Below are 20155 nucleotides of genomic sequence, written 5' to 3' on the forward strand. Positions count from 1 at the left end.
GTGTGGTACAGACTATGCTTTCCACGCCAGCTTCACCTCTTGCCATGCCATATTGAAGTTCTAGGCTACAATGCATGCGTGTGTGCATGCATGCTAAGTCACTTCAGTAGTGAGCAACTCTGTGTGACCCCATGGACTATAGCCCGCTGGGATTCTCTGTCCATATATCTTCCAGCCAAGAAGACTGGAGTGGGTGGCCATGTCCCTCTCCAGGGCTACAATGCATCAAATTTCTTTCAGCTTCTAGATCAAGCCATGTCCTGTTTTTCTTCTGGTCTCTGTACTTCCCATTCATTTTTATCTGGCCAAATTCTGCAAATTCCTTATGTCTGTGTTAAATGTCTCTCCTTGTATTCCCGCTACCAGCAAGTTCACTGAACGGTACTGTAACTGCCTGCTCCCTTGTGAAGTTCATGAGGACAAAACTCTCATCTATCCTTTACCTTCTTCAAAGCTGTGTCACGAGAGCTTCCACGATGGCTAGTGCATGGGAGGCATCCAATAAATGTCAGTTGAGCGAATGAATAAAGACACAATCGCGAGAGGGAAAGAATCAAATACCTCCAGAAAGACACTTTCTCATATTTTCTCTTTAACGAGCCAGCAGAGCAAGTGAATTTGCTCTACAGAAAAAGACCTGACACCCTAACCTAAAATCTTTGGCTGCCCTTTTCTCCTATCCAGTCAGCATATCTGACAGATGCTCACCATTTTTGTTATAAAAATAACTAAATGCAGAGTCAGGATATCAGAGCATCAATAAAGCAGCTCCACAGGCTCAGCAAAGGCCAACGGTCTCCATGTTTCAGTATATTTAAAACTTCTATATAGATATACCGTTGGGTTTTGAAGTGCTGTGAGAGTGACAATGTCTTATTCTGGTGGTTTTGGTGTAATCTGGGTCACATGCTAAAACAGGCCTTTTAAAAGACAGAAGCATTTCTGAAAAAGAGGCAGATGAGCTCTGTTGATAGAATCCATTAGGCTGCTCAAACCATGAGTGTGGTAGACTCCAAAGAGGAAAAACAAATCCCAGCTCAAGCAAACTGGATTTCTAGCCTTCAACTGTCATTTAATGACTGTAAGTCAAGCTCTCAACACTTCAATGTCCCAAACACCTTCACTGTCACGCTGATAATGCTTATACCTGGGCAAGTATCTTCTTCTTTAGGGCATGATGACACATCTTTCAAGGCATGCTGACATTTAGTTACTTTGAATTGTCTCTAATATTTGACCACATTTAGCCTGGAGAATCCCACGGACTGAGAAGTCTGACAGACTACAGTCAAAGGGTCACAAAGAGTTGGACACAACTGAAGAGATTTAGCACACATACACAGCCACAACTGTAGAAAACCTGCTTAGCTGCAAAGAGATGTTAAAGTTATGACCAACCTAGACAGCAACATTGAAAAGCAGAGACATTACTTTGTCAACAAAGGTCTATCTAGTCAAGGCTATGGTTTTTCCAGTGGTCATGTATGGATGTGAGAGTTGGACTATAAAGAAAGTTGAGCACAGAAGAATTGATGCTTTTGAACTGTGGTGTTGGAGAAGCCTCTTGAGAGTCCTTGGGACTGCAAGGAGATCCAACCAGTACATCCTAAAGGAGATAAGTCCTGGGTGTTCATTGGAAGCACTGATGTTGAAGATGAAATTCCAATACTTTGGCCACCTCATGCAAAGAGCTGACTTATTTGAAAAGACCCTGATGCTGGGAAAGATTGAGGGCAGGAGGAGAAGGGGATGACAGAGGATGAGATGGTTGGATGGCATCACCAACACAATGGACATGGGTTTGGGTAGACTCCAGGAGTTGGTGACGGACAGGGAGGCCTGGCGTGCTGCGGTTCGTGGGGTTGCAAAGAATCAGACACGACTGAGCAACTGAACTGAACTGATAATAAACACCTTGCTAGATACTACATTCCCAGCTGGAAGAACCTAGAAAGAACTCTGCAGTTAAGTCTAGTCTCTTGATAATGAACCACCATGTGGAAAAAAAAAAAAATTCTGAGCTCAGAAGGAAGAAAGGAAAGGTGTTGTGATGAATTGTTTGTCTCAATAGATATTTATTTCTACTGTGTTTGACTCTCTGCCCCCAAAGAGAATTCATACATTTATAACTGAAAAATGTAAAATATAACTCTTCATAAACAAAAACAGTCTCGCCATAAACAGATGCTCTAATGCAGAGGAAGAGAGTGAGAAAGGAGGGCAAGACACTCCTGGGCTTGTCTTCTCCCAGAAAGACCCAACAGCAATTCAAAGACGACCCTAGACAGGGTTTACTGGAATAGGGGTCCTCCAGGACAAAAAGCGCAAGGAAGGAACTAGTCCAAGACAGAGACGCTGCCCCAGTACAACCAAAACCCTGAGTACGGCAGGTACACCGCGGCAGCCGCCATGACCTCCTCCTCTGGGCCGGACTCTGGGAAAAGTAAACTTCTGCCCCTGCACTCCTGCTGGGGTTCGGTTTAACCATTTTCACTTGTATTTAAATGTCAGAGAGCATGGAATTCACCCAGGACACCCACTCCCTCCTCCCATCACCATCAGATACACCTTCCCTGAAAGGCTGGCAGGAAACCCCTCATCCAGTTGATAATGCATGTCCTGGACAGACTATGAGCCAAGTATTTGCCCAAATGTTCACACTGTTCCTTCCATCCTTTACTTCAAAAATTAAACCACCTATATGAAAATACATGCTAAAAATCTTGCTGATGAGTACACTGGACCCAGTCACTCCTTGGGTTTTAGTGAAAAGGAGCAGACAAATGAGTGATTAACTCAAAGCATCATATGGTTGACTTTTTCTCCACCACTGAGCCCTTCTTAACTTTCAAAACCACAATCACTATGAACCTTACACTGTAATATCATGTGACATAGGCTGCTTCCTTTGGCCAGACTCCTCCTCCTTCCCCAGGTACCTGCCTGACTCCGACCTGGCTTCTCAGCTAGCTTGGACACCGCCTCCCGCAACAACCTTTCCTTAATGAACTACACCCCTTCCCTAATTTCTCACAACAGTCCTTTTCATACTGAATTAGGTATCCCTCCTTGGGGATCCAAAACTAAACTCTGCTTATGACCTTCACAGGAATAATCACACAGTACTCTGCCTGTATATAGGACACATCTCCCCAACTCATCTTTGAACTTCTCAAAGATGGTTGCTCATCCTTCTATTTCAGTTCATAGCACAGACCAGACATTCTAGTACTCAGCAGACATTCTAAACCATGTGTGAGATGAGTGCATGAATGTATGAACAAACGATGACGTTTAGACTTAGAATTCAGAGATGAATCTTTAGAAAACATTTAGTCCATCCCACTCCATTCAAAGTTTCCTAAACAAGTATTTTCTAAGAGTTATGTTCAACGAAGGATGTACATTTTGCAAATGAAAACAGCATTAAATAAAAGCCTTACCGGCAAAGTTCCAGGTAGAGATGCATCGAAAAAAGATACCAAAGAATTGGGAGGAGCTGCAAAGTGGACTTGAGATCCAGAAAAGAGTTTGGAGTTGGAGGCAATCTGGGCATGAATCTCCAATCCTACCACAGCTGCCCATTCACATTCACTAAAGAGGAAAACATAATGGTTAAGAAGTCATTAGGTTAGATCTATTACCATGCGTGAATTTCTATGAGCTTAAACTGCAAATGTTACTAATACTTCCCACTTGTCCTTTTAACTTATTAAAATTGTATATTCCTCTTAAAGAAATGTGTTATATTGTACTGGGTGACTAAATCAAAAGCAATGCAAAATGAACACCAAGAAGACTGGCAAAGCAAGATTCATTTATAACATGGCATAAGAAGAGTTCACTGTGCAAACACCGTAACAGAAAGGAACAATACGGCATCTGAAAACAATTCAGAAATGGTTATCAGGTGGAGACTGCTTGGCTGACTTTAATGAGAAGCACCATTTTCTAAATTAACTGTCCTTTGTCAGTTAATCAGTACATGATTAACTCAGTACATGAAGAAAGCTGATTTTGTGAACATTTTTAGAATTAACAGAAACATCAGGATTTTACTACTAGAAAAATAATGGTAAATAAATAGTTGTACATCCCATTATTTAAAAAGGAAGGGAAATTCTCAGTCACGTTTTTGAATTCATTTTCTAACAATGGTTTGCAAGTAAAGTAACCATAATAATACAGATAAAATGGATTACTACTAAATGATAATCTTTGGAATTCTGCACAAAGGAAAACATTAAATCATCACAAGTGGCTTTTCCCTGCCCCCTGGTTCCCCAAATCACTTTAAATTCCGGAACACTCAGGTTCCTTTGCAGTTTTAAACTTAACTGCTACCAAATCCAAGAAGCTGCAATAGTGCAGTTTAAATGCTACAATAATCTCTTATCTGGTCACTCCTACTCTGCTGGGTCTGTATGAACATTCCATACACAGGTGTCCCTAGGTTCATCTAACTGTGCTTATTCCATGGGTTATTATCAAACCCATGTATCCTGGGCAATCTGTAGATGGCCTGGTGAACATATACTCTCTCCATATTCTGTCTGTTCCTATCCTGCTCTTCCCTCAAGCAATTTTTTGTATTATCAAATTTTTATTTACATGCATTTGGTTTTGTTTCAATCATTTCAACACATGAAGTTCTGTATTTACAGTACTGGTGAATTCCTTATTTTTAAAGTTTGCAATCACAAATGATAATTGAGAGGAATTAAACTAAGAAATCATCAGAAATCTGCATCCACTAAAACCTTATTGAATGTTTTTTTTGTAGTTTCATGACATAAAGAGAAAAATTATTTTTCACTCACTTTTCACAGTGAAACAACCTAATTTAATGAAAACAACAGAACCAGTGCTTCTGGACATTTCCCCCTCTGTTACAACAGAAAAGCAAAAATAACAGCAACCTAACTATCTCAAACGAAAAAATGAATATTAGACACACGCCTTATGTTTCTGCACTTAAAAAGAAATCATTTAGGTCTTACATAGTGAAATTTAAACAGCTGTTCAGAGAATATTGAGCAAAATAAGCAACAGTCTCTACACAACCAGAGGGAAGATCTCTTATACTGGCTGTATCCTCCTAGGTCTACACACACACGTTCAACAAGAAAGGCCTCCACAGATAAGTGGTGTTTTCTAACTCTAAGCCACCCATCCAGAACTTGTAGGTAAAGGCTCCTTTTTACCATTAAAACACTGCTGGCCCGTAGTTGTGTTAAATTCATGTTAGCTAAATAAGATCCCACTTCTATTGATACTGGGCTGACTACTAGTCAAGGTGACTGAACCACTCTTCTGTCTGTGAAACAGTCAAGAAAACACTTGCTATTTTACACTCGCAAACTACCCAAATAAGGCTATCTGAAGACACTGGTTTTCGTGTGGGGTAGGGGCTAAGACAGCCAGTTTCCTGTCTTTATTTAGGTTTCAGGGCTGCAACATACAGCCCAACACGTTCCCGCCCACCAAAACGTCCAGAGTTAAGGCTGGGCTGTAGTGGGTTATCATCTCCCAAGTCCCGCAGTTCTACCTCAACTTAAGTGGGGAATACTGGTATGAAATAGTATACCCTTTTCTTGGCTTCTGGGCTGTGATGTGGGGCTGCTGAGCCACTGAGCTCTGCCCTCTTTTCCCGTTGGACGTGGACCCAGTCGGAGGCCCTCTTCTGTGGCAAGAACCGCAGCCAACCCAGGCGAAAGCAAAACGCCTTCCAGAACAGAACCAGCGCAACATGGGCGCCGCCATTGTCTCTCCAGAGTCCTGGTCAGGTGACACAGCCTCCCTCTGCCGCAAGGCTCTCTGGGAAACGTAGTTCTAAGAAATTAGATACACCGCGCTAGACACGGACCGGAAGACTACTATTCCCAGAGAGGACTGCGACCGGAAGGCTTCCTGAACCGGGCGGGGAGGGGGCGGGAAGGAGAAATAGCCGGGAGAGTGGGAGGGTTTCTGGGTCGGAAGGTGTGACTCCTCCTAGCGGGGAGTTGGAGAGGTTTGTAGCTGTGAGCACGTGTGAGAGAGAGCGGGCTGTGGCAGAGATCGAAAGGTGAGAAACGTGGCTGGGATTTTATACACCAGTTAACCTGTCGGGCTGAAGTAAATGACGTTGACATCTCCGTAAAGACTTTCTGAACCCCCCCCAACCCAGTTCTTTTTTCTGCTTCGTTTTCCACTTCAGACATCAATGTATGCATAAATGCAAGAAATACTTATTTGCATGCAAATATGCTCGGCATGGTTCTTAGACACTGGGGATTCAGCAGTGATCACGGCAGATACAGCCACTATGTTCACGGAACTTATATTCTTGGTAGACTACACATACAGAGAAGTTAACAAAAATAGGATGCTTTCACATAGACCACAAGGACTACCTTTCAGCACAGCTTCTTGGGAGATTGACAGACCTAGATTGAAACCTCAAGAACATTTTAAATTTTTTTTTTTTTTTTTATCTTGGCCAGTGTTTGAAAACACTTTCCTTAGATAGAATGGAAACCTTGATAGCAGATAGCATTATCCCAGTGGACTTCTTTTTTTTTTTTTTTCCTGCTTCAAAACGCATCCCCATCTTGAAATGCCCACTGATTTCTTGTATTTGAACATACAATTTAGACTAGCTATTCCACCACTCTCTATTAGATCACCCTATATTAATCCCAGAGAAGGCAAAGGCACCCCACTCAAGTACTCTTGCCTGGATTTTCCAGGACAGAGGAGCCTGGTGGGCTGCAGTCCATGGGGTTGCTAAGAGTCGCACATGACTGAGTGACTTCACTTTCACTTTTCACTTTCATGCATTGGAGAAGGAAATGACAATCCACTCCAGTGTTCTTGCCTGGAGAATCCCAGGGACAGGGGAGCCTGGTGGGCTGCCATCTCTGGGGTCGCACAGAGTTGGACACGACTGAAGTGACTTAGCAGCAGCAGCATATTAATACTCCACATAGTGCTTGTGACCATCTGATGTTTATCTTCCATCTTGAGAATGGGAAATTGGTCTACCTTATTCAACACAGTACAACCAAAGTACAAAGTAGGCCTCTCAGAAATGCTTATTGATTGAAGGAGTGCTATGTGAGGAATGCATTTGACAAAACAATGGAGTACATTCCTTTCAGAGTAGTAGTTGAGTGGGAAGGAGATGAAATAGTGTGGTGGTGGAGGCAGAGAGAAATTGACCTCTATGAGATAGATTAGGAAGGTAAGATTGGAGGACTTGGTGATGGATTAAATATAATGGTAGAAGCCTAGGGGAGGGTCAAGTAACTTTTGAATTTCTGGTTTATACAACTGGATGGCCGATGAAATTACTCATTGAGATAAGGAAATTAGAAAACAAACAGGTTTGTCAGAAAATATGACTTTGGTTGCCTTGGAGACATAGGAGAAGTTGAGTAAGCATCATTGATGCCTAACTGGATATTGAACAGGGGGAAAAGCTTCGTACTTCATATATGTCACATGGATAGATTTGCAGTTATTGATCAATAACCTGTTGATTGTGTGTGTGTGTGATTGTGTCACACACACTACTGCGTGTGAGCTCAGTAGTGTCTGACTCTTTTCGACCCCATAGACTATAACCCATCAGACTCATCTGTCCCTGGAATTTTCTAGGCAAGAATACTGGAGCGAGTTGCCATTTCCTACTCCAGGGAATCTTCCCCACCCAGGGATTAAACCTGAGTCACGTTGGCAGGAGAATTCCTTACCACTGTGTCACCTGGGAGGCCCAACCTGTTGATTAGACATCTGTAACCTATGGGCTATTTCCATTAGTACTATTGTACAGTTATAATAGTATGCAATTTAATCCAACCAGGTAGGCAGCTTTAATTATTTTCATTAAAATTGTTTAATTTTTCTATCCTTTTTATTTTTTCATCCACTATCAGTGATCTAAGTTGCTATGCTGAAATATGACTGAAAATGAGAGAAATGACAGAGACTGTAAAGTAGAAGTGGAGACTGGTCCCGGAATTTACCCCTAGTCACTTATTGCTCTATCAGGTTCAGATCACTCTTTAGAGCCTTTACTAGTACGTCTCCTCCGAGTTTCCCCCCTCTGCTCTGGGTAAGCTTGCCTTCTCTTTCTTACTCAGCCCTCAGGTTTACCTGGCCCAGCCCTAGGGTCAAGGGAGTTGTCTCTGCTCACATCATGGCTCCACCTTTGATAAGACTGCAGAGGAGAGGGAGCATCCTGTAGCTCAGAAGTGAGAATGGGTATCCTTTAGCCAGAAGGAGAGGGAGACCATTGCTACCTTCCCACTGGTAATTAGCCTGCTTAGGAGGCAATTCACTCCCTAGGGTGAAGGATTTGAGGGTGTTTGGAAACCTCTGTAAGAGGGCAGCACACCTAATGAAAATCCTTATTTCATGGGCAAAATGTGCTCTAATGGAAACTCATCTTTGTTTATGAGGTAATATTGTGCAGTAATGGGCTTCCCTTGTGGCTCAGCTGGTAAAGAATCTGCCTGCAATGTGGGAGACCTGGGTTCGATCCCTGGGTTGGGAAGATCCCCTGGAGAAGGGAAAGGCTATCCACTCCAGTATATTCTGGCCTAGAGAATTCCATGGACTGTATAGTACATGGGGTCGCAAAGAGTTGGACAAGACTGAGCGACTTGCACTTCGCTATTTGCTATTGTGCAGTAATAGCATATACCGCCCCACCATTCAGTCAGTTTAGTTGCTTAGTCATGTCCGACTCTTTGTGACCCCATGGACTGCAGCACGCCAGGCCTCCCTGTCCATCACCAACTCCTGGAGTCCACCCAAACTCATGTCCATTGAGTCAGTGATGCCATCCAACCATCTCATCCTCTGTTGTCCCCTTCTCCTCCCACCTTCAATCTTTCCCAGCATCAGGGTCTTTTCCAATGAGTCAGTTCTTTGCATCACGTGGCCATAGTATTGGAGTTTCAACTTCAGCATCAGTCCTTCCAATGAATGTTCAGGACTGATTTCCTTTAGGATAGACTGGTTGGATCTCCTTGCAGTCCAAGGGGCTCTCAGGAATCTTCTCCAACACCACAGTTCAAAAGCATCAATGCTTCGGTGCTCAGCTTTCTTTATAGTTCAACTCCTGCATACATGACCCCTGGAAAAACCATAACTTTGACTAGATGGACATTTTTGGCTAATGTCTCTGCTTTTTAATATGCTGTCTAGGTTGGTCATAGCTTTTCTTCCAAGGACAAGCCCCACCACTAGAGGGAGAGAAAATCCTAGGCACATATTTGATCGCATCAACAAATGGAGACCTTCCAGCTTGATGCGTATGATGCAGCCCTTTGAGAATCCCGCAGGAGCTGATGGCTCCCTTCTCCCCGAAGTTTGTCGTCACCAGCAATGCCCACTGGTGCCCCTGTGCCTGGTCTGGTGCCTAGGAGCACATTGATTTACCTCCTGCCTAGTCAGGGGCTCCCACCAAACTTCCTCCTATGGGACCATTTCTCTTGTGTTCCTCCTGCATGCCAAGTCTGATAACTGTTGGAACTCTTACTGACAGCTCTCGAGCTGAGAGAGCTATTTTGGTTTCACCGAAAAGGTGGCTGTCATCTGGAAGATACGGAGGTTTTCATTTTCAAGAAGCACAGAAGGTTCCTAGGACAGGGTTCCTAGCAAAAACCTTTTCTTTGGGAGAGTCTCTCAGTTCTTATTTTATTCACATAATTGACACAGTACAAATAAATTTAGAACAGGTTCTTGAAAAGATATGTAAGCCAGGACAGAATTTCAAGTTGTTACTTATAAATGGCAATGGTTAGGAAATATATCTAAAATAACATGCTTGGTTGTGTTTAGTATTCTTGAGAGAGTCTTTGAACATCAGAGTTGGAACACACTGGCTTACCTCTGTGCTTGACTCAGAATCCCCCAGGTATCTGTAGAAAACACATTGATTTCCAAACACAAATAATTTCTCCCTCAAATCTAAGTGGTATTTAATTGTTCTTTCCTTCTCATTCTTTCACTGGATTGAGATGGGGGAAATGATGTATAGAAACACAATATTCTAGGATTTATAACTTCTTCAGCAACATGGATACAATGTGAAGGGATGGCACAAATGGCTCTGTTTCCATTTTTTTAAAACAAACAATTTTAATGGAGACATTGAAATTTCAAGTAAAATTAAAAGGATTCGTCTGAATAATGTATCATGGCAGTCTATCTCAAAGTTGACTTGAATATAATTCTGAATCTGAAAATTGTGCTAACTCACCTTTTATTTGACTAATGATTGTTGTGGAAACAAAGGCAGCACTCTAAAGACATCTAGCAGACTAAAAAGCAAAATGCCCCTTGCAGCCTAACGGACTGGGCATGGATGGCTGTCTGAGTGTTTTTAAACAGGGTTGTGCATTTAGTTCCTCTGTGCAACTGTTAGTTTCTATCTGTTCTATAGTTATAACACCCAGCCTACTGTCTTGAGTGTTACATCATGTAGGGAGGGAGGAAGGTCAGGATAAATTTTCTAAGGAATAAAAGGTCCACTTCAGATGATGTACAGATGACAAAAACTGACACATCATTTTCAGGTTGGAAGTACATGGGCACTAGAGGAAGTCCAGTTTTTGGTTTTTTTTTTTTTAAAAAGCATTTTGAAAACAAAATTTCTTTTTAGAAAAACCACCCTATGGGTCCCAATTGAGTGTCATTAGGGGGAGAAAAATGCTGAGAACACGTGCATGCTGGAGAATCGGGAGAACAGGATTAATTTCCTCTTATTTTTACCCTTAAGTCTTGATTCTGGTAAAATACTGATGTGGAGGGAACAATTGCTTTTTCTGGAAGATTGCTTTGAGCAGAGAAACCTATAACTTTTTCTTCCTTCCAAAGCAGGGAAATAGAACATCCTGTCCAGTGTCTTAGTAGAGATGAAGTATTGTCTGGGGAAGACGGGGCCAGTGCATCGCCATGAGCCGTGCCTGGTCCATGAACTGTCATCTCTCCACGCCCCGCCTTCTTCTGGATGGTCTCAAGGGATGGTGTGCTGTTTTCGCAGTCTTTTGCTTTTCTAGAAGTCTGACTAATCTTAGACGCACTCAGGAATTATATGTAAGAAAGAAACTCCCCCTTTCAACATGCCCCTGACACAGCTTGCTTGAAAGAAGATACTCCTGAGTTGCTAGTAATGGGCAGTAGAACATGTGAAACTCAGCATGCCTGGAAGCTTTGTGCTCAGATTCCCGCTATGCACTAAGAAGCTCTGTCTGTTGTGTTTTGAAATTGGGTATTTGGTCTTTAAAATTACAGAGTTTGTACACCACACACACACACACTTCTAAGCAGTATCTTATTTCAGGATCATGCACATATAATGATCAAAAGCTTTTAGGTTTCAAACAGATGATGTTTTTGGATGAGAGATGGGTCTCTCAATTTTAAGTCCAAAGATCACGAGGAGTACAATTATGATAGAACAGAGCTATGCCACCAAGATGCACAAGCTCTGATGACATTTTTCCCTCAGTGGGTGAAGCCCTACTTGATAGGAAGGGAAGATATATCAGAGTCCACAGGGTGGTACAGAAGAGAACAGGTTTATCTTGCCCAAACTGCCAGGTAATTGGTGTACCTGAGCTGGAATCTCTGTATCTAGGCTTTCCTTAAACCAAGAGTAGATGGGCTGCATGAAGCAGCAAAGGCTGAAGCCTTCTTGGTGGCAGAGGCTTCAGGGATCCCTGCAGTTCAACGTATGGCCGTTGAAAGGAAATTTAGTACTCCATGAAGAGGTGCCAGATTGAATTAAAATCAAGCGGCTCAATTCAAACACATTAGCAATCAAATGATACAATGACTGAGATAAATGCAAAGAGAGAGACAGCAAAAAATGCCCAGCAATTCATGAATACTAATTAGAGAGGGAAAGACCAGCACAGACATTATTCATGCCTCATTGGAGTCCGACTCTTGATTCTAATTCACGAATAAGATTCGATAACTTGACTCAACAGTGATTTCATGTTGATGTTGATTCTACACTTAGACCAGCTTTCCTGCTAAAAGGTATTTTCACCCCCTTTCGCACGTAGTAATAATGGAAAGAAAAGATGTTAAGAAAAGGACTGGAAACTGTATTTTTCAAAAGCCATGGAAAAGTAAGATTATATAAAATGCCATGCTTGCAAATAACAAGGGCCGATCTAGCCCAGTATTCTCTAAGGCTTTCGTCTTTATTTGGGCCGCCATAGTACACTGGCAAAGTGTCTCTGGGAAATATTTTGTCATGATTCAGAGCCCGTGACTTTTAAAATTTTATATAGATTTATTAACTAAATGCATCCCCTTCTACTTGCCACACTGAAACACGCAATCTCATGACGTGTTCTCACCATTTGTGAGGGTTGGTTTGACATTGCATAATCTCTCTGAGTTTTGTGTCCAGAGCAGATGTCAAAATGAAGAAACATAAGTGTAGGAAAGAAAATAATTCATCTCACTTAGTTCTCAAGAGCAGCGACCCTTTTAGGTCGCTTCTTCCCCAAAAGAAGACCAAGAGTATTTTGCTATTGGCTTACATTGTTTATTATCTCTTTCTAGAAATTCCATCTAGCCTTAGCCTCACACCCTTCTGTTCTCTTTGCCCAAGAGAGATCTAAGGTGCCACTTATTTCAAAGTGATAATATCCCTTTGCATCGGTTCTGTTGTGTAACAGAGCACATCAACTGTGCTTCTTACTGTGTCAGTTAATAGTTGTTGTCCATGGAGTTGAAAAATAAAATTGAGTATGTATTTTTGGTTGCATTTCTATGGCACCATTGAATCAAACGTGTTTATTCTCTCTTCTTTCAAAAACAAAAAATGCTGCTATTTATTTTCCATTGTCAAGAAACAACAAGCTTGGAGGTTGTAATCTTCACTCTGTCTGAAGTGTAATGTGGCAAGACAGGCCAAGTTAAGGAAAATCAATCAGCTTCTATTACATGAGTCACGTATCTGAGGTCCTGTCCTGCCTCTGGTGACTTTGGCTGATGTCTGCTTCTCTTCAAAGGGATTCCTAGGAGAAAACCACCCACGGATTGTTTATCTAGGGAAAAACACAGATAAGACCTAGACATTTAATCTTTGTTAATCAAGACAGAGGCAGAAATACTCACCTTTCTTCCTATACTTCTAAGCCCATTTTCTTGAAAGAGCAGTTAGCATTTACTTTCTGAGGTCTAAAATTTTCAAATTCTACAACTTCTATATTATACTATCTATGTCTTTTTAAAAAAAGATGTATTTGTTTGCTTTTGACTGTGCTGTTGCTATGCGTGGGCTTTCTCTAGTTGTGGTGAGGGGGGCTGGTCTCTAGTTGTGTATGGGCTTCTCACTGCAGTGGTTTCTATTTTTGCAGAGCACGGGCCGTAGGGCGTGGGCTTTAGTAGTCGTGGTACACCAGCTTCGTCGTTCCTTGGCGTGTGGGATCTTCACAGACCAGGGATTGAACCCATGTCCCCTGCATTGGCAGGTGGATTCTTAACCACTGGACCCCTAGGGAAGCCCTGTCTATGCCTTTTGATGTAAGATAAAGGCTATAATGGTTCCCAGGCATTTGGTTTCATCAAAGTAACCTCTATGTCAAGAACTCTTCTCTGTTATCCTCTGATATGGAATCGATTAACGAGTTCAATTAGTGGGATATTTTTAGGCCAAAAGTTTTCATTATTTAATAATGCTATTTCTTCAAAAGTTTACAATTGAACATGCCTTCCTGCCATAATGAACATTGCTTCAAAATTTTCCTTGCTTTTTTTTTCTCTTGTATGTATACAGGAGCACCAAGTATATATATATTTATATATATTTATTTATATTTATATTTATGTGTGTGTGTATTTAAAGGTAAACAGCATTGCTTACTGATTTCAGAATATCAGTGATCCCAATTTTCCTGCTATAGAAGAGGACAAGCATAATCAATGAAATCTTCAAGTAACATTGATGTTCTCTTAAAATAAAGCACAGATATAGAAGAATTGTTTTAAAGGCTTGTTAAGCAACGTAAAACTTGTAGTAAGCCAAGTTCTAACTCCTGTGTTATCTAGGGCCTATAATTAATTTTTAAAAATCAAAACGCTTTTAAAAATAGCCTTGTGTATTGAATTCCAGCATGCTGCTGCTTTTTGTAGAGGCATTCCTGTAAAATACAAGTTTATTTATAGATTGCAAGTGACTCAACGATGTTACAATATAAAAGGAAATGACACTCCAGAGTCTTTGTTCAGGGCTGTTTGGGGCTCTCTTAGAATTCTCAATTCACTTAGAGGATTGCTCTTAATTTTCAGAAGCAAAAGAAATTTCTCAAATTAAAATTGTTGGCCAGATGGAATTTTCTGATTAAATTTTTAATGTTTGGTCTTAAACAGAGTAATGAAAGGAAGAGTTCTGAGAGTAAAACCCAATTAACATTTCACACAATTTATTGCTCTAGGTATGGCTTGTGTTTTATTTTTATGGTTTCCACCCATCATCTTCCTGGACAACCTGTCTACCTTGAAAACCACAACATGGCCAAATCACCTCCCTCCTTCCTTCATTCCTTCCTTTTATTCTTCAATTCAACTACCTTCTCCTATTTATATCCACCTAAGTTCCCTGGTAGCTCAGCTGGTAAAGAATCCACCTGCAATGCAGAACTGGGTCAGGAAGATTCCTGGGTCAGGAAGATCCGCTGAAGAAGGGATAGGCTACCCACTCCCGTATTCTTAGGCTTCCCTGGTGACTCAGACGGTAAAGAATCCACCTGCAATGAGGGAGGCCTGGGTTCGGTCCCTGGGTTGGGAAGATCCCCTTGAAGAGGGAATAGCTACCCACTCCAGCCTAGAGAGTTCCATGGACTGTGTAGTCCATAGGATCGCAAAAAGTCAGACATAGCTAAATGACTTTCACTTCATTCATCTATAGCCTTTCTAGGCAGCAGGCACCATTCCAGGTCTTACTTTGTCCTATTCTTCATGGATCTTTGTATAAAGAATTTTTTTCAGATTGTCTTCCATTATAGTTTACTACAAAATATCGAATATAGTTCCTTGTGCTATACACTAAGTCTTTGTTATTTATCTATACAGTAGTGTATATCTGCTAATCTTGCTAATCCCAAACTCCTAATTTATCCCCCCTCCATGCCCCATCCCCTTTGGTAACTGTAAGTTTGTTATCTATGTCTGTGAGACTGTTTCTGTCTTGTAAATAAGTTTATTTTGATTTGATTTGTATCATTTTTCTACATTTGTATCACATATCATTCCACATATGAGTTATATCATATGATATTTGTCTTTGACTTCACTTAGCATGATGATCTTTAGGTCTATGTCTAGCTGCAAAGGATACTATTTCATTCTTTTTTATGGCTAAGTAGTATTTCACTGTATATAAATAGACCTACCACATCTTCTTTATCTGTTCATTTGTTAATGGACATTTAGGTTGCTTCCATGTCTCTGCTACTATAAATATAATATCCCTGCTATGAACAGTAGGGTGCATATATATTTGGTAGGGAAAATATTCTTAACAGACTATAATAGTGATGGTTTCTAGAATGGTTTCACTTATTGTACAAGAGACTCTTACTTCCATCTGTAGTCACAGACTAGCTTACAGTTTTATAAAAATTATTCTTTGTGATGTTGAAGGCAAAGATGGACATTCTCCATATATTTTCTTTACTTACATTTTTTAAGCTTTATTGAGGTATAATTGACAAGTAAAATTATAAGATATTTAAAGAGTACAATGTGATGATTCCCAAGTGGCTCAGTGGTAAAGAATCCATCTGCCAATGCAAAAGATCCCTTGGCTGGAAAGATACCCTGGAGTAGGAAGTGACAACCCACCCCTGTATTCTTGCCTGGAAAATTCCACGGACAGAAAAGCGTGGTGGGCTACAGTCCACAGGGTCACAGAGAGTCGGATACAACTGAGTGACTGAGCAGACCCATACACACACTCACAAACGATGACTTGGTATGCAGATACATTGTGAAGGAATTCTCGTAACTGAGTTCATTAACATGTATCATCTCACATATTTACCTTTTCTTTTGGAGGGGTGAGAACATTTAAGTTCTACACTCTTAGCAGATTTTAATTACACAGTACAGTGTTGTCAACTAGAGTTTCCAGGCTATATATTAGAGCTTCAGACTTCATTCATCTTATAGCTGAAAGTTTGTACCCTTTTTCCTACTTCTTCTATTTCCTCCGCCCCCAATGACCTTGACAACCACCTCTTTACTCTTTGTTTCTGAGTTCAGCCTTTTTTTATTTTTTAAGATTCCACATATAAGTGATACCATGTGGTATTTATCTTTCTCTATCTGTCTTATTTCACTTAGCAGAGTGCCCTTCAGTTTCACCCATATTGTCACAAATGACAGGGTTTTCTTCTTTAAAAACTAATAATATTCCATTTAGTATTATTCATATATAAAATCTCTCTCTATGTATGTGTGTGTGTTTATACATATACACACACATACACACTTAGGTTGTTTCTATACATTGGCTATTGTGTGCTGCAAAAGACATAGTACAGATATCTTTTCAAGATAGCAATTTTGTTTCCTTTGGATATGTACCCAGAAGTGGAATTACTGGATCATATGGTAGTTCTATTTTAATTTCTTGAGACGCCTCCACTTTCCTACAGCAGTTAGATGTTCCCATTAGCACCCAAGATAAATATATTCATTTGGCTATGTGGCTATTGCAGAAACAACTTTTCAAAAAGAGAATCTGTCTTACTAGACTGAGATTTTTGAGGGCAAGGACCATGTCTTTCATGTTTCATGTCCTTTCAGTTCTTGGAACTATGCTAGCTGTCCGGGCCACCATCTACCCACTGATCCTAGGAATTATTTCCTCTTCCGCACCCATACCATCCATGTGACCTTGTTCAGGGTCTCCAAGTTGAGCTAGGACTCCATGCCACAGTTGGCTACATAATTGATGGGGTCCAGTGCAAAATTAAAATTCAGAATCCACTGTCTAAATATTACTGAGGATTTCTAGGTGGCAGTAGCAAAGCATTAAGCCAAGCATGAGATCTTTCTAAGCAGAGGTCCCTGTACCACTGTACAAGTTACATACCCATCAAGCCAGGGTTATTGTGTACATACACACAAGAGCACCTACACACACACACACACACACACACACACACACACACACACACACACACACACACAGCCATGGTTTCTTGGGTCCTGAAGGAAGGAAATATCTGACTCAAGTAAGGTCAATCAGAGCCCTTTCCTGGTTTATTTGTTTGGACCAGAACTAAGAAAACAAGTTTGTCCTACTTGGATAAAACTAAGGACCCATTGGCCATCTTGTTTCCAGCCACAAAAAGAAAGCTATAGACATGTTGAACACATCGCCCTCCATTCTTTCTCCGATGTAGGCGGGGGAATTTTGGTTGTGCACTCCCAAACATCATGTAAGGCCCTGATAGCCAGCTGGTGTCCCAGCATCCCTGCAATGTGCTATGCACTAACCTTGAGCATCAGGAGGCTGGATCAGGTGACCTCTTGAGACTTGTGAAGATCTGTAATTCTCTGTATCTATCATCAGATTCTATAAGACTGACTTCATGTGTAACCATGATGAGAAGGAATACAGGAGAGTTTGTGGTCACTCATTTTTCTCAGCCAAGGTTCATAGAACAGTCATTTACTTAGATCTTGATAGTGTAGTGACCACTGAGACAAAAAAATAAAAATAAAAAACCTGTCCTTTAAAGCTGGCCATCGGCCAAGTCAATTTTTTTAGCAAGGTGATTCTGAGTGTTTCCTTGAGGGAAAACCATGGAGCAAAGAAGACCTCATGCTCCAGGGAATGTCTGCCTCTACAGTTTGTCTCTTTCTCCTTTTCCCGGTAGTACAACTCTGAAGAATTTTCTCAAAGGGGATTCACAAAACACCAGTAAATGAATAAAAATTGGCTCCCAACAGGCCTCTTAACTGGCATTCTTCTAGGAGTTAGTTTTAAGGGGTGACTTTTGGGGCAGGCACAGTGATTTTCCATAGGGCTAAGCTTTGATATTTTCTGAGTTTTTTCTATCACCACGTTAGACTTATCAAGGAAAAAAAGGACTAGTATTAAGTGAAGGCCATAAATGAAGTTTAAATTGAGTAAGTGGTTACTTCCTAAACACACATGGAAACTTAGGGGAAACTTGGCCGGATTTATTGTGCTATCTCATCTATTTTAAGATAAAAATGTATATAGATTGAAATCTGTTTCAATGAGAAATAAATATATTAATATAATATATAAATAAATATACCTTAAATATACCTGATATGTAGGGTCCTAGATTCAGAATAGCTTGTTACAGAATAACATTTAAGCACATTTTCATTCCTAGGAAGACTTTTCTGTTTGTCACCTCTCTGTAAGTTTATAGCCAAAGATGCTGGCTCCCAGCATGGTGAAAACTCACATTTTCACAGCATGTGCTGAGATCCACCAGACCTTTCTTCCTAATCATGGCTGGGTTATTATCCAGGGCCTTGCTTCTGTGCACCGCCTCAGAGGTGAGAAATTGATATGTGTCATAATGATGACTTGCTCTTACATTAATATTTTTAGTCCTTTCAATGGAATACAATTTAGCTTTTAATCTCTTAAGTAGAAACAGACTCAAGCTAAAGTGAGTGCCATAGGTCTTGAAGTGAACCCAAGCCTGCAAAGACAGTCCTCAAGGGAAGGTTCTACAAATGTCCCGAAGATTATGTCCATATGTCTTTCTGGAACTGGTGCCAAGATCATTGCAGGATCAGAATTACTTCTTCATGGCCGTTATGTGGTGTCCCATCTTCCAGAGTGAAAGGAATAAATTTCAGACATGCAGAACACACATCTCTTCAGCCTCTCTCAGGCAGGCTGTCAACTCCGCAGCATTAATGCACAAATCAAAAAAGGGCAGCCAGAGCCTCAAGACTTTTCCTGCTAACCTCTTCCTTGCTGTCTGCCTTCCTAATGCGGCAGAGTGAAAATTCTACACCTAGACTGTTGTCTTCCACGCTGCCTTCTCCCACAGGGGGCTCCAGGCTAGAAAAACAGGATAAGACATGGAATAGGGAGAGAGGGAAGAGATTTCGTCAGGCAGAGAAGGAGAAAGAAGTCATGTTGTGAAGAACTGCTCGTAAAGGATCTACCACAAGAACCGTGCCTGCTCTGCCTGGCCTTTTACTGGCCAGAGACGTGTTCTCCGAACGCCATGACCGCTCCTCCTTGATTCTCTCTTTCCCTCCCTCCCTGTGGTCTATCCTCCACAGGCGAATGATCCTGAGTCTTTTCCCTCTTAGAAACAGTATGATTCCTGTCAAACCACAGCTTAAACTTTTCAGAAAAGCTCTTGAGCTTTCATTTCTGTAACCAAGAGCAGCAATCTGTCATGTATTTCCAACTGACTGCTCGAAATCTCTACCTGGATGCCCTGCCAGCACCTTGAAATCCACACGTCCACAATCTCAGCATCTTCCAACTTGAATGTACGTTCCATGCCTGAACCTTTTTTTTTCTTTTTTTTTTTTTTGGCTGTTAATAAGAAATCACTCTCTCAGTCATTCCAGCTACTACAGACATTGAAATTATAAGTGCATCGTCATGGGCATTGGATGATCAACAGGTTTCTGGCATGGGTGGCTCAGTAGAGAGCTCCACAGAAAAATGAGCATATGTATGGGAGAGTCACAATAACCGCATGGGTTCCTCATATCCCATTCTCCCAGTTCAGGGCCGTGTGAGAGCCAGATGTCACCCTGCATGGACAAAAGAGATTTTGCATTAGAGAAGAGAAACTCCAAAATTATGAATTATGGTTTTGTTGATTCTATTTCTAGCTCCTTTAGACATCAGGTTAGGTTCTTTGAGAGCTTTCTTGCTTCCCGAGGTAAGCTTGATTTTGCTATGAACGTCCCTCGTACATGAGCTTTTGCTGCATCGCAGGAGGCTTGTGCATTCATTTCATTCGTCTCAAGGTAGAATTCTAGGTTGACAATTGCTGGCTGTTTCCTTTCACTTTATAGATATTATTCCAATCTGTTCTCACTTCTATAGTGTCTGATAAGAAATCTGCTGTAATCTTTACTGTTCTTTTGGACCTAGCATTTCCCCCCCCCCCCCGCC

The 20155-nt window shown here is 41.2% G+C and overlaps 1 protein-coding gene across 1 annotated transcript in view; it reads right to left on the reverse strand.

The window, feature by feature from the left end:
• The window catches only part of GATB (glutamyl-tRNA amidotransferase subunit B), a 99593-nt gene extending 93782 nt beyond the window's left edge, over positions 1 to 5811 (reverse strand). Inside the window, exons 1-2 of the mRNA XM_043902608.1 lie at positions 5588 to 5811; positions 3444 to 3594 (exon numbers count right to left, since the gene is read on the reverse strand). Of these exons, the coding sequence (XP_043758543.1) occupies positions 3444 to 3594; positions 5588 to 5763 (327 nt within the window). The 5' untranslated portion in view covers positions 5764 to 5811. The remainder of the gene's footprint in view (positions 1 to 3443; positions 3595 to 5587) is intronic.
• Between the last annotated feature and the right edge of the window lie 14344 nt (positions 5812 to 20155).

This window comes from Cervus elaphus, chromosome 5, assembly GCF_910594005.1.
Source record: "Cervus elaphus chromosome 5, mCerEla1.1, whole genome shotgun sequence".
Classification (NCBI taxonomy): domain Eukaryota; kingdom Metazoa; phylum Chordata; class Mammalia; order Artiodactyla; family Cervidae; genus Cervus; species Cervus elaphus.